General features: G+C 45.9%; 1 protein-coding gene across 2 annotated transcripts; it reads left to right on the plus strand.

The window, feature by feature from the left end:
* The first annotated feature begins 11,839 nt into the window (after positions 1-11,839).
* Positions 11,840-14,584, plus strand: LOC119275084 (auxin-responsive protein IAA2-like). Of its 2 annotated transcripts, XM_037555869.1 has the most exons (7): positions 11,840-12,669; positions 12,760-12,838; positions 12,952-13,238; positions 13,350-13,458; positions 13,544-13,607; positions 13,705-13,797; positions 13,984-14,584. In XM_037555869.1, the coding sequence occupies exons 1-6, from the start codon at positions 12,567-12,569 to the stop codon at positions 13,753-13,755; spliced, it is 693 nt and encodes a 230-aa protein (XP_037411766.1). In that variant the 5' UTR covers positions 11,840-12,566; the 3' UTR covers positions 13,756-13,797; positions 13,984-14,584. The 2 variants fall into 2 exon arrangements, with proteins under 2 accessions (XP_037411766.1, XP_037411765.1); XM_037555868.1 differs by having other exon boundaries at positions 13,705-14,503.
* Positions 14,585-15,383: the final 799 nt, after the last annotated feature.

The following is a 15,383-nucleotide window of genomic DNA, read 5'->3' on the forward strand; positions in this document are numbered from 1 at the left end:
TCGCAGGGTGCTCCGAGTTTGAATTCGCAAAAGCATTCCAAAGCCACCACAAGCCTTGAAGCTTTCCTGGTGATGCACATTTTACAGTTAACTGGTTTTGTTTTTTTTTATTTCACGCAGAATGCAAGCTAACAAGTGCTTCATTTTGAATCACAGGATCCTCTGAATTTGAGGCACAATGAGAATGTGTGAAAGACTGAAGAAAGAAGAAATCAAGATGATGAAGATGTCAGTATTGAGGTGGCTGCAGAGGCAGGTACCAAAAGCAACCACCGGTCTGCCAAGGCTAAGGGAATAAGGGAGCCGGAAGAGCCCCATGTCTTCCCAGCTGACGAGGACAACTATGATGATTCTTTAGCAAAGCAGCAACAAGATAGTGGGGTTGATTCCATGCTACCAACTCATGCGAGCAGCCAGAAAAGAGTGGCATCTTCATTATTGTGCAATGAAGATTTTGTTCTGTATGATAGTGATAAGAAGAGAAAGAAAAACAGGACTCCATCGAAGTCTACCAACGATTCCAAGGACACAAACAATACAAAGAGGAAAAACCATGCAAGCAATTTAAAAGATACAGACATAGGTGCTTCGACGCTGGAGACCAACCTTGACAAGTTTTGACAGAGTTATGTGGCCGAAATTATCAACACCTCAGATCTTGATAAACAATTGGTGGTAATTGATGACATTGTTCTGCAACAGAAGCATTTGCAATGCCTCACCATGACAGATGTAGGCGAAGATGACAAATGGTTGGGTGACGAAGAAAGATATTTGCCCAAATTAGTTTATCAATTTTCTTTTGCACAGTACAATTAACTTGAATTTTTTTGAATGCCATAATTAACTTGAATTTTGTTTTAGTTGGTTGATGATGTAATTCAGATCATGCGTCATGATCATCTTAATGACATAAGGGATGGGCAGCTGGTTTACATTGAGAGGGTGGCCGGTGTCGCTATGCTCAAAAGAGATGGTAAGGTAGAGAACTGCCACGAGGCCGCTTTGGCGGGTAGTCATGGAACAACAAAAGGAGACAACTACCTCAGACATGATCTGGTACCATCTCACCATGACATAAACACATTTTTTTCTAATTATTATGCATGTTGATGTAATCATCTTTGCTGTCCAGGTTTTTCTGCCTACGAACATGGCGAACACCCACTGGTTCCTTGTGGTCGTAAACCCCAGAAGGAGGGAGATTCAGATTCTTGATTCACTTTTAGGCTACCTAGAACGCACACAAGTAGTTCACGTGGTGAGATTTTAAACGTCTTTCAATATAACACAGGATTTAGCATCATACCTAGCCATGAAACGTAAGCAACTTCTCATACCATGGACTTTGGCCGATACGTGGGGTGGAAGCACATCTGAGAGCATCGCTGCGAATCAATGGACCACAAAGCCATGCATGGCAATACATTAACGTGACCCAATGGACAGTAAAGCATGTGCCCGTGCCAAGACAAGATGACAAGTCAGTCAACAGTATTAGCTTCTAATTATGTTTTTCATTGTTAATACGTGAAATGCTGCTAACAGAATTAATTGTTGTAGTTCTTCTTGTGCACTCTACATGCTGAAGAACATCGAATTCTTTACGGGAGAAGATCTTAGACTGCATTATGACCAAGTACGCAGAGTAACACCTAAAATTCTCTCAATTTTGTAAACATATGGAACGATACTAACATATCCTCCCATGCAGGCATACATCGACAATTATAGAAGAGAGTTGCCTGTTGTCCTTCTTAATTCGCCCTACAACAAATTGAAGTCCATGAAAAGGCTGAAGATGTACAATGCTAGCCTATCGGATGCAGCTGCGATTGAAGATCATGAAGATGCAAGCATTTAGTCCAGCAATGGTCCATTCTTAGATATGGAGTGTACATTTGGTTATGAAGCGGCAGAGTAGGGTGTGGTTTGGTTTTAGTCCCGAAGAAGGTTTCCTAGCCATGTTCTTAGTCTAGTGCGGATTAATCAAGTTGTAATACTTCACAGTATTGTTCCAAATACTATTCTTGAAATAAATTTGGTCTGCATGGGAGACGCTGAAACATATATTTCCTTTTGACAAGAATTTGAAGCTTAGGAAGGTTAACTGAATTCTCAAATTTATATTTAAGTTTCGTCGGAGTCTGGACAAGATTCAGAATAATTACGTCGCTAGTTAGAAGTTTCATAATTTTTTAACATCGCTAGTTAGAAGTTCCAGAAAAATTTCAGCGAGTGCTGAAATATTTTGGCCGAAAGGCAAATATTGCAGTGGGTGCTGAATCTCACCGAAGCGAAAACCATGGTGTCGTGCCATCTTGAGCATCACCAGACATGATTCAGTATTATCAACAAAATTTGGTCTCACATATATGAGGAGAAAAGGTATGAGCACGGATGGGCAATAAAATAGCTTCACAAGAAAAAAGAAAATACTTCACGTGTGAACAGTTAATCCTAGTTGACTTTAGGACCGGATGTTGGTTATCATCATGTGGTGGCAAAGGTAGTCTCAGCGCAACAAAGCCCGAGAGGGAGACAAGCCGAGCCGATGGATCACACGCAATTCGCTGCTAGGGTTGCATGCACGGTCGGAGAGTACCAGGGGTGTTTCTGCAAAACAACCTCCCCGCCAGCAAGCGCGCCTCGCTGGTCCCCTCCTCTAGAGGATATGATTAAATTCAATGTGGACGGGGCATTAATTGAAGATGGCATGCAAGGGGGATGGGGCGTGGTTGCGCAGGATCACACAGGAGAGGTGGTGGCTGCGCGGGCTGGACGCGTTGATCATGCCGCGGATGCTTGCCCTAAAAAAAATAAGGGCCATTTGCATTTCTGTCCCTAACTCGAACCACCTAATCAGATTGCCCCTAGTTTCAAAGCCTGCTCAAATTTGCTCCTCCGCCGTTAGGTGACCTTATAGAAATGCCCTTCCGTGCCGTTTCCGTTAGGTCAAAGGCCTTTGACCGTCTACCGGATGTTTTCTGGACATTTTGCCCTTGCCTCCGTGTGTCACTTACATGTGGGAACCACTCAAAGAAAAAGAAAAAGAAAAAACGCTTTCTCTCACCCCTCTATCTCTCACTTACACGAGGGTCCCAACTAATAAAAATAAAAATAAAACTAGATATGGACCAGTCAAACTCTGTATATGGCCCACGTGTCATTGTTCAATTATTTTCTCGTCAACGCCTATGCTGAATATTCTCATTTATATTAAATTAAACTAATGTGCACCTAAGCTAATTCCTTCGAGGGTTCCCGGCGGCGACCAAATCTTGCGGCGGAGGCACGCCGGGAGGCTTCGGGGAGGCCGGCTGAGGGAACCACACGACAACCTTGGCTCGACCGCGTCCACATATGGTGTCTTAAGACCATATGGTCGCCGGAGCTGATGGCGAAGACCGTTCCCGCGGCGACTCTGGGCGGCGCAAGCGGGCGAGCTACTTTGCAAGAGGGAGAGGCTAACAGGATGTGCGAGACTAAGGAGATGACTAGGGGCACGATGGCTACGCTGCTGGGACTCGAGGAAGACTGAAGTGTGTACTTCAACAACGATGGGCATGGCAGTGCTCGGAGCTCGCGGGGAAGACGACCAGAGGTCATGAGGCCTTCTGTAGAGGACCCTCACATCTTTCGAGGTACCTCAGGATGCTCGGGGAACACAAGGGGTCGGCCAGGGAGCTTCAATGGTGTCGAATCGGCGGCGGCTATTCGAGATCTGAGGCGGGGAAGATGCATTGTGGCACTCGGTCATGAGTTTCTCTGGTCGAATTCGTAAGCTGGGAGGGCGAGGGCATGTCGTACAAGCTTCCTGGCGAGGTGGTGGTGCTTGGGGTTGCCGTTGGTCGCGCGGAGATGAAGGCAACGGCGACGGTGACGCTCTGCACATGGAGAAAGGGAGAGGGAGGGAGAGGGGGAGGTGTGGAGGAAGGGGTGCGGCGCGTGGGGAGCTAGCGGCAGCGGCGCACGGTCCTTGGGCAGCCGGCGCTCGCCGGAAGTGTGAGAGAGAGGTCGTGAGGTAGGGGAAGAGAGGTGGGAGGTGAGAAAGACACCATGAGGGGGCCACATGTAAGTATGTTAGAGAGAGGAGGTGAGAGAAAGAGATTTTTCTTTTTATTTTTTCTTGAGCGGGTCCCACATGTAAGTGATACATGGAGGCAGGGGCAAAATGTCCAATAAACGCCCCGTAGACGGTCAAAGCCCTTTGACTAGACGGTGACGGAACGGAAGGGCATTTTTATAAGGTGAACTAACGGCAGAGGGGTAAATTTGAGCATGCTTTGAAATTAAGGGCAAATATGAGTAGTGGGTTCGAGTTAGGGACACAGATGTAAAAGACCCAAAAAATAAAGCTAAATGCTTGCCCTAAAAAAACAAATAAAAGCGGTCCAGTTCTTTTGGCTGTTTTTCAAAGAAACGAGAACTATATCTTTTTGACGATCGTGATTCTCAGGAGACCTAAGTGTTGTTACATGGTGGGTCCCCTCCCTTGATTTCCTCCAACCGAAGAATCTATACGTGGATATATGCCCGGGTTGTTACGATCCCTATAAATAGGGATCCTTTGAAACCTCATAGATCATAGTTCGTCCTTCTGCGCCGCCCAAAGCAGCAAGACCGAAGGACGGAGCAACCCAGTAATCCAGCAAGACCGAACGACGGAGCCAAACATGAATCCTCAGGTAACTCCCCACGATCTCCTGCTGCAGCCGCTGCTATTTTTCGTGCGACGATCTTAATCCCATGATCTCTTGCTGCAACCCCACTCGTTGTTTGCATATTCATGTAACTCAGCATGTTTTTAAGCAAATTAAGTCGGGGGGCGTTATGGGAGGGCGCTAGGATTTGTTTCCTACCAGATTGGCAGTTCATTGATTAATTCCAGGCTAAATCTTAGGTTCTGGTCTTGTTGATGCCAATTAGGGCAGCGGGCGCTTGCCTTCTTTTTTCCTTCCGCACGAGTTATGGAAGGCATGGATGGCCCATGTTTTAATTCCATACTACTGACCATGATTAGCGCCTAGAGTTGAGGATACTACAGTTGGATAGTTTTTTATTTTCGAATCTTGATTTTATTTCAGATCAGCGCCTTGCAATGGAGATTACCTTATATGACCGTTCAAACGTAACCAAGCTGAATCTAATGCTAGTATTTGCACATTCATGGAACTCAGCTTGATTATAAACAAATTACCTCATGAAGTAGCGTAGAGCACAATTTTTATGTTGGTATATATAAGCTGTATTCGTCTGTATGAGTGTTTAAATTGTATACCATGCTTAATCTAATCACACTTGCACATCATTGAACCCAAGATGCTTCTTTGCCGCCATATGAGGAGTTCATAAAGGGATTAAACACGCAACAATGGATGTACATCCAGTTGATAGGACTGGGTGGACTTCTCAAGACACCTAGCATCAAATTAAGACGTGTACTGTGCATGGCCATCGCTAATTCATATGATGCAGAGCATGATGCCTTTATCATCAACGGGAGACCATGTAGGATCACACTAGAAGATGTAGCGCATATAACAGGCATGCCCGTAATGACACCAAAATAACTTTCAAAGGATTGCTAGCGAAGATGAAAGGCGACAGCACACCAAATTTTGTCAGGCCATTTGTCTTGAACACCATAGGAAAATATGTATGCCGAACAAAAGAGGAGTATGTGGACAACAAATATATTGGGATTGTTAGAAACGTTGAGACAATAAAGGACACAAATCTTGGACAGCTAACGCTTGACTATCTTATGGATAGCGTGAAGAATTTTGTAAATGGCGAGACAATTCTGGAGGGGAATCTAGCACTGCTGCAGGTAACTCGTAGTAGTACAATTATCACTTACCTAACATACATTACATAATGTATGATAATATTTGTAAACTGCTTTTGTTGTCATGCAGACATGGTACTACGAGAAGTTCAGAGTGCACCAATTCGACTCTAGCATCTCGTATGAATCAAGGTTAAGGCCGCTGATCCAGAACTGGAGCGAGGAGAAGGCAAAAAAGGTTGATAATATAATCCAGAATAATTATCTGGGAGTTGGAGAGGTAAAATGTCAGCACATTGCCTGGATTATGTATCATGTATATTTTCTAAATCATACTAACGACACTAAACTACAGTATGTTGAGGACCTGATGAGGCCTTTCATTCCAGCACAAGATGGTACGCTGGCCAAACCGAAGATTGGTGCTCAGGTAAACAAGTTACATCAGGCACCCAATATATATTGTAACATTGCAACTAGTATGAAGTTATATGATTCTAACTTATTCAAAGTCTTAGATGAAGGTACTCGTCGGACATGTATTGACTGATTTGCAAGAAGTTGCCTCCCTCGTGCGGGAGGCTGGTGCACAACAAGTTGATAGGATGTGCACCCTTGAAAAGAAAATGGATGAGTGCCTTAGGCATACCCATACAAATGGCAAGCTCACAGAGGACCTCATCAAAGAATTGAATGTAAGTCTAGAATTATGAGATTAGTATATATAATTGGAAATTTACGTGTACAAGGTTTTTTCTAAATTAGTTTACTATGAAAACACCCCAGACTAATATGTATTTTTTAAATACATAACGCGACGGAATATTTCCAGGACTGGAGGACATACATCTTTCTGACCTCGGGGCACCTTCACACCCAATGGAGGCCTCTGTTGAGAATGCTGAGCAGGCTTCTGGCCAGGGGAAACAAAATGATGTCACGGAGGTTGCTGCTAAGCACCATTGTAAGCATGGAATAAATAATGATGACATGGATCCCCTAATGAAGAACCTTGATGAAGAGTTTGACGTATGCATGTTAACTTAATTATGAAACAATCATTGTCGTTTTAGAAATAACATGTGATTTTGCACGTATAGGATGAATCATTAGAAAGAGCTGAAAGAAAAATCAAACAGAATCTCAGTGGTATTCATAAGCTTTTGAAAGAGGTGGATGATATCCAGGGTGCTCCTAGTTTGGATAAGCAAATGCATTCCAAAGCCACCACAAGCCTTGAAGAATTCCAGGTGATGCACATTTTACCTATAATTGAGCAAGAATCTGCTAAAGGCTAACATGCGGTTTATTTCGTATGACAGATTCTGTTCAACATATGGAGTAAGCAGCACTCTGTGAAGGCTAGGGGATCGCGACAGCCCGAAGAGCCACGTGCCTTCGCAGATGATGACATCCATGATGAACCCTTACGAAAGCAGCAAGAAGTAAGTGTGGTTGAATCAACGCCACCAAATCATGGGGGCGAAAAGAAAAATGTGGTGTTGCAATTATTTAAGAATGGCGAGTATGCTTCGTACGATACTGAGAATAAAAAAAAGGGAAAACAAGACTCCATTAGAGTCTACAAATGGTTCCGAGGACACGAACAATAAAAAGAGGAAAATCGGCTCTAGCAACTTAAAAAAGAGGTCAGAAGTTAATGAAACCCTGAGGGACCAGCTAGATGTGGTTCGACAGGATTTTGTGGCGTCACTGATCAACAGTACAAATCAAGAAAAACAAATGGTCTTAGTTGATGACATTGTCGTGCTATCGAAGCATTTGCAATGCCTCACCCAAAAAGATGGACCTGAAGAAGTCGTATGGTTGGGTGACGAAGTAAGATATTTCACAAATTAGTTTATGAAGTTTCATTTTTGTACAATACAATTAACTTGATTATTGTTGTAGGTGGTTGATGCTGCGATCCAGCTCATGCGTGATGATGACCGAATTGACACAAGGGACGGCCAACTTACATTGAGAGGGCGGCCGGCGTCGCTAAGCTCGAAAGAGATGGTAGGATAGAGGAGTGCTACGAGGACACTTTGGCAGGCATTCCTGGAACAACACAAGGCACCAGCTACCTGAAACATGATATGGTATTTTAACTTGACTTTGAACAGATTTTTTTATTACTATACACGTTGATCTAATTATCTGTGCAATCCAAGTTTTCCTACCTGTGAACATCCAAGGCGTCCACTGTTTACTTGTGGTCGTAAACCCCAGAAGGAAGGAGATTCAGGTTCTTGATTCACTTTTCCATTGTATGATACCCAAAGAAGTACATAACATGGTGAGATTTCAATATATTTAATTATAACAAAGGATTTGACATCGTATGTAAGTATTAGTCATAGGCAACTTCTCATCCCATTGGGCTTGCAGGTACGTGGGATGGAAGCACATCTGAGAGCAGCGAGGCGAGTCAATGGTATAGAAAGCAATGCATGGGAAGACATTAACGTGACGCAATGGCCAGTACGGAACATTAAAGTGCCAAAATCTGATGAAACGTCAGTCAAAAATATTAGCTATTGTTTTTGTTTTAGATTGCTAATATCGGAAATGCTGATCTAACAACATAAAATGTTGCAGTTCATGTTGTGCATTGTACATGTTGAAGAACATCGAATTATTTATGAGACTAAAACTGAGCAAGCAGTATGATGAAGTACGTAGAGTAACACCTAAAATTTTGTCATTTTGTGAAGGTAATGGAACGATACTAACATATCCTTGCATGCAGGCGTACATCGAGAAATTCAGAAAAGAGCTACCTGTTGTGCTTGTCGATTCACCCTACAACAAAATGAAGTACAGGAATAGGTTCAAGCAGTACCATGCTAGGCTATCAGATGCAGCCGTGGTTGAAGACGACGAATATGCAAGTAGTTAGTCCAGCAGTGTGGAGTGTTCACTTGGCCATAAAGCGATAGAGTAGGGTGTGGTTGGGTTTAGTTCCGAAGAAGGTTTCCTAGCCGTGTTCTTAGTCCATTGCACATCAGTCAAGTTGTAAAACTTCAATAATATTGGTTACTATATTTTGCTTGAAATAAATTTGGTCTCTACGGGATCTCGTAGAAATCTATATTTGCTTTTTAGTACCATGTGACAGTAATGGTGCCTGGGGCAACCCTAGAAGAATAGTGAATTATGATATGTCTATTTTCATACGAGAGAAAAAGCAATCCCAGCTATGTCTTGTAGGCAGGCCGCAAAGCCAAAAAAATAGAGCATAGGATAACAAGAGTAAAGCACGTACCATAGGGGGCCTCTGTAGGTGCTGCAACGCTGAATTGAAGCGGTCACCTTCAGGAGCAGAGTGGTGTGGCCATGGTACATCCATCCTGCCTCACAGAATCACATAGCATGTTCTGTCATAGCCCTGCAAAACAAAGAAAAAATTACTACTTGTACTAACCTTGTCAAGTGTGTGCATGTAACAAATGTTGGACATAACTAAACACGGAACAATGAAATGCAACATATGGAAGAATCAAATGCTCATCCCTTTCTCTCCGCTTTTTGCGAGGACCATTACTCTCCCTTTAACAAGGCTAAAACATCATAATAAGAATTAACAGCAATCTTGAAAAGGTGGATATCCCATGTGAATCTAATTTTTCATATAAAGCACATGCCAAGTCTATTGATCCCAGTCCAGCAATTGCACAAGAAGAAGCGAGCATCATAAATATTGAGCAACACAAGCTATGAATTGTTTATAGTACATTCCAAAATTAATAGCTTATATCTCTATTGATCTTCAAATCTCACCTATCAGCCAAATTGAAAGAATACATGTTGAATGCAACGATTGAACGTTCGTAGATCATGCAGTCGGGGCTGGCCGTCGAGGCCGGCGGCCGGCTTCATCTAGTCCCCCAGAACATGATCCATACCCAACCACCTTGCCATCGGACGAGATGCATGGCCAGATCAAAACTGCAGCCATGGCTGAGAAATGATATGTAGAGGACGCAAACAACCAATTAGGGTGTGGGAAAGAGGTTGCCTATAACGTTGTGGCTATAGGCACCCGCATGGAGGACTGGGAGGTGGGATGGCGCCGACTCTTCGCCGGCGGCCGCCACGGGGAGGGCAGTGGGCCTTCTCTAGTGTTCGTTGAAAAGGTGGTGCGAGATCGCGAGGGAATTGGGGTGGGCTGCGACGCGCGGCTAGATCCTGCCGGCGACGAGGGAGGGAGGGGTCGCGACGCGCGGCTAGATCCTGCCGGCGGCGAGGGAGGGAGGGGCCGCGACGAGCGGCTAGATCCTGCTGGCGAGGATTAAAACCCTAGCGGCGGCGAGGAATAAACCCTACCGAACAGGATAAAAATCAAACCGAAAATAGCCCTGAAATTTGTACCGAGAATACCCTCGAAATATTTGGGAGGAAAAATCAGATCAGTTCGAAATATTTTTTCTCCCGAAAATGCCCTTCGGGGTCTGATATAATACACGTGACATCAGCGTATTGCATCGGATCTGGACCGTCGAATTCGCTCCGACGGACGGTCCATATCGTCCGGATGCACTGTAAAATGACTCTCTAAAAAAGCTTATTTCCATCAATTCATGTACCTTTTCGCTTCTACAATTTGTCGATGTCCTGATATCATCAATATTCTTCGATTTCTTAGCCATGCATTCTTTGAAGTATACAAGGAGAAATATCTGAGATGTGACTCTGGTCGATCACACAAAGTGGCAAAATAACGCACTCACTTGGATTCGAGAAGTCGCCCCACTTAATAATAAGTCATGAGAAAGAAGTTCTCTTGGTATCTTAATTTTAAAAGAAATGTTATTTAGATACATGCAATATCAACAAATTCTCGTCCCCTTTCCAATTTACACGAGCCACAAGACCAAACTCCGATCATACAGATCTCAGCGGTTTTGCTGGTACAATTATGTAACAAGATGTCCCTTGCAAATGCAATGCCCATATCTTGCAACACAAGTGTGATCTCCGGAGGTTAACATGACTGAGCAGTGGCCGTTCACTCACTTTCCGTGCATCTCACCTCATGCATATATATCTTTCTTTGGAGATTTGCTTTTACCCTTTGCAGTTAACACGTCTACGTCCTACGGATGCAGCATGCGATAATTGTACAAAAAAAGGCGCCGATCGGTCGCTTTCCCCTCGGTCCTTATGCATGCATTTCGCTTGCCCTACGTGGTTAATCAACAACCAAAGAGCACTAGCTAAAAAGGAGCCAACACAACTGAGATTCCCCGGCTCATAGCGTCCTATTAGTAATATTTATACTCAATCTAGCACGCATGAGATCATTCGAGATCACTTCGAACTCTTAATTAATTTGAGATTAATTATGAAAGGGAGGGGCGAGATACATGCACAGTGCTAGTAACAATCAGTAAGTGCCGAGCTTATCTTATCCGACCCTCTCGGCCCAACACTGGGAATTTTGTCACTTTCATGGACGAATCTACTTGCACCAATCAAACAGGGGGCCTACGCTACACTGCCCACTAGAATGGCTGGCATTATTGAAAACGATGTCACTGTGACACTGCGTGTCACCAGTGCTCTTGGGATAAGCCATAGACATGACCCATGGGATTACTTTCGCTGCTGTGTTGCTGGCGATATGAGACTACGAATCCATTTTATTTTACTGTTGTCATCCACAGCAACGCTAACAGTTGTAAATCCTTGAAACTGTTTTATTAACAAAAATATACACTTGGAAAGTGTTGCAGGTTTTTTAGGACACTATGCACTGACAATTTTTACTACTCCAGCATATAGGACACTGTTCCAAGTATTTTATACACTCGGGAGTCGGGAAGACAAAACAGGGAGGGTGCGCGTGTGGCGGAATGGAATTTGGCCCGCCGGATCAGGCCGGGGTTGGGATATCAAGATATGTTTGCGCCCTAGAGGGAATCATGATGAAGCCATCAGATCACAAAAGAATAACAGAAACAGTGGGATCACTTTTGTTTATGGATCCCTCCCTCCTCCGTTGCGCTTTCCGCTTTTCCTCCCGTTTATAAGCTCAACAAGTGCACCACAACCCAACCCAACCCAACACAACACACACTCGCTCCCTCCTTCTCTGGCTCTTCAAACCCGCAGCAGAGAGACGGAGACGAGATAGAAAGAGCGAGAGGAGAGGAGAGTAGGCAGCCGTTGCTTGCTGGCCTAGCTAGCTGCTCCGTGCTTGGCTCTGGTTTGGCCCTGGTGGGCATCTAGATGCTCTCGTTTCCTTTCGCGGCCTCTGCTCCTACGCCGGAATCCCTCCGTCTCCGTGCCTTCCCTCCCTCTCATGGCCTAGATTCGTGCCAGGGCTGCTAGCAATCAATCGGGAGCCGTTTCTTTCTTCGCGCCTACGTAGCGTAGCCTGCTCTGCTGCTGCCTGCTCGCTTTGAATACGCGCCCGACCTCCCTCCCTCCCTCCTCAAAACGCTCAAACCTTGTCCCTTTCCCGCAAACCCCTGCCGCTTTTTGGTCGCTCTAGCTCTAGCGTACAGGCAGGCAGGCACAGTACTATACTCCCCGGGCGCCGCGCCGGGCTCTTTCATCTCGTCTCGGTCTCAGGTGGGCGAGCCAGCGTCCAGCACCTGCACTGTTTCGCCTCTCTCTTCCGCCATATATTCCGTCACCGCGCAGGAGAGACACGCTTGTGACTTGTCGTGAGGTCTCCATCACTTTCTTGATTTGTCGCCTGAGCTGGGAGCAGCGAGCAGCGCCGGCGAGCGAGCGAGGTTGCCAGGGACGAACGGTCGAGTCACTCATGGCGTGGAGCGGGTTCAGGGAGGCGGCGGCGGGGGAGAGCGGCCTGGAGCTCAGCCTCGGCCTACCCGCCTACTTCACCAAGCCGGCAGCACCGACAGCAGGTAATTGCTCCTTCTTGCTGCTCTGTAGGAGCACGTACCACTCGTTGATCATCCGAGCTTTGATGCACCTGTTTGTGTTTGTGGTGTCAGGTTTGGACGGGCATGAGTCGAGCGGCGCCGGTGATTTTGCTCGCCAACCTCAAGGAGCAAGCAATGGCTACAAGGCCAAGTAAGCAAAAACTTTTTCTTCAGCGTTGCAGCGTTGATCTGACCGTCTTTGTTCTTTAGAAAAATATGTAGATTTTTTATGCTTCGTCTGTGTACATGTCGACGTACGTGCAGGCCGGCAGCAGCTGCAGCAGCTCCGGTCGTGGGGTGGCCGCCGGTGCGCTCGTTCCGGCGGAACCTGGCCGCCTCCAAGCCGTCGTCGTCCAAGGAGGACGGCAGGGCAACCAAAGACAACGACCTCGCCGTCAAGGGCGCCGACGAGCCTGCTGGCCGGAAGGGCCTGTTCGTGAAGGTCAACATGGACGGCGTCCCCATCGGCCGGAAGGTGGAGCTCAAGGAGCACGGCAGCTACGCCGACCTCTCCGCCACCGTCGACAAGCTCTTCCGCAGCCTCCTCGCCGGTACACACCCACACACACACACCATGCATCATCGATCTTCCGTTCCGCTGTTAGTCAGCCTTGTACTCTCGTGGTCTCACTGACGCGAGTGTTTCCTGCCTGTGCATGTAGCTCAAAGGGACACCGCTGCTGCACCCGACGCGATCGCCGGCGGGGAGTACACGCTGGTGTACGAGGACGACGAGGGCGACAGGATGCTGGTCGGGGACGTCCCATGGCAGTAAGTCATCGTTAGAACAGTTACACCTTGGACAAGTTGCAACTATATATGCTGAATCTGATGAACTGCCTCTGCACGCGTGCAGCATGTTCATCGTCACGGCGAAGAGGCTGCGAGGGCTCAAGAGCTCCGACCTGCCGGCCTCATCGGTGAGTATCTCTGGACAAAATCTGAATCCATTGGCATTCGCCGGCCGAACCAGCATTAACTGAACCAAATCGCTATCACCTTGTGTGTTCTTCGCAGCTGACGGCGGCCGGGAGCAGGAAGAGGCCGGCGGCTGCGGCTGACTGCTGATTCGAACTCGCCCGGCGTTGTCAAGGCCTTTTTTGCTGCTACGTACGTACGCACGTATGAAGATGAAATCACGGCTGCTGTAACTAGAGCCGTTTCTGTGATGCTACTGCTATTTTGGGGGCCATAGTGGCCGTATTTTGATGCTTTTTTCTACGTCTAACTAGATGCGATTCGTCGGGTGATCTAATCTAATACTAGTACTAGTTTGTTCTTGGTATAATTGCACAGGTACTTCATGAACTTGATCTTTGCCGGTTGTTTGTTTCTGTGGTGCTGCTGCTGCTCGAATGGTGTTGGTTCAGGTCAAACTTCTTCTGATCGATGTGTCCGACCAAAAAAAAGGGACCTGCTGCACCTACCAAGCTTGTGTATCTGGTGCCATCCTCTTGGCTCAAAGGTTCACCTTCAGTGAGAGAGAGCTTTTTCGGACTGGACAATGATGTTGATGATGGTTTATAGCCATGCAATCCAACTCTTCTCAAGAAATCACTTGCATGTTTGGCGCCCACCTTCTGTTTTAGTTAACCTCAATACCAAGAAAGAAGTCCAAATCATGCAAATCCAGAGCAAACTCTGAGTTCAAATCTGACAAAAGAGCTCTCAATTGTTTCATTTGAGGAACTTGTGGCAATTATATCAACAACATAAATAAGCACAAAAAATGGATGTTTTGGACTTATTGTAGATGAATAGTGAGGTGCCAGACTTTGAAGGAATAAAACCAAGTTGTTGCAATTTTGTACTTAAACGAAAGTACCAGGCTCTAGGGGCTTCTTTTAGTCCATAGAGAGACTTATCAAGCCAGCACACATGAGATGGCTTGTTCTTATCTTGAAAACCAAGAGGTTGCTTCATATACACTTCCTCTTCCAAAACACCATAAAGAAACGCATTCTGCATATCTAGCTGCTTGAGACTCCATCCTATGAATGCAACAATGGACAACATGAGGTTTTGCAGTTTTCTTTTCTCCTAGTTTGATCTCATGGTGTGCAAAGAAATAAGCTACAGTGTCACTATCAAGTATTGAGGCTGAGTATAAGGCTTTGGCAAATGCAACAGTAGAACTATTTGGGTCAAATCCATTCTCAAGGAACTTGGTCTTCATCACACTCAAACTCCTTGTCTTTGGTGTGACAACCTTGGTGCTACATACTTGGTTGCTAATCGTGTCTTTCATGCAAGGACCAAGTGTTGGGGAACGTTGCATGAAAACAAAAAAAATTCCTACGCCCATGCAAAATCTATCAAGGAGATGCATAGCAACTAGAGGGGAGAGTGTGTCTACGTACCCTCGTAGACGTAAGCGGAAGCGTTTCACAACACAGTTGATGTAGTCGACCTTTCTTCGCGATACAACCGACCGAGTACCGAACGTACGACACCTCCGTGTTCAGCACACGTTCAGCTCGGTGACGTTCGCGCGCTTCGCCTAAGCACTACGAAAATATGACCGGGGATGTAAACGGTGGAGGGGGCATCACACACGGCTAGGCAATTGTCTGTTATGTGCTAGGTGCCCTTCCCACATATATATAGGTGGGAGGAGCAGCCAAGGGGGGCGCCCAAGTAGGGGGAATCCTACTTGGGGTCTCTCCCAAGCCGTCCCTTTCCTTATCTGGAGCGCG

This window comes from Triticum dicoccoides, chromosome 3B, assembly GCF_002162155.2.
Source record: "Triticum dicoccoides isolate Atlit2015 ecotype Zavitan chromosome 3B, WEW_v2.0, whole genome shotgun sequence".
NCBI classification, from domain to species: Eukaryota; Viridiplantae; Streptophyta; class Magnoliopsida; order Poales; family Poaceae; genus Triticum; species Triticum dicoccoides.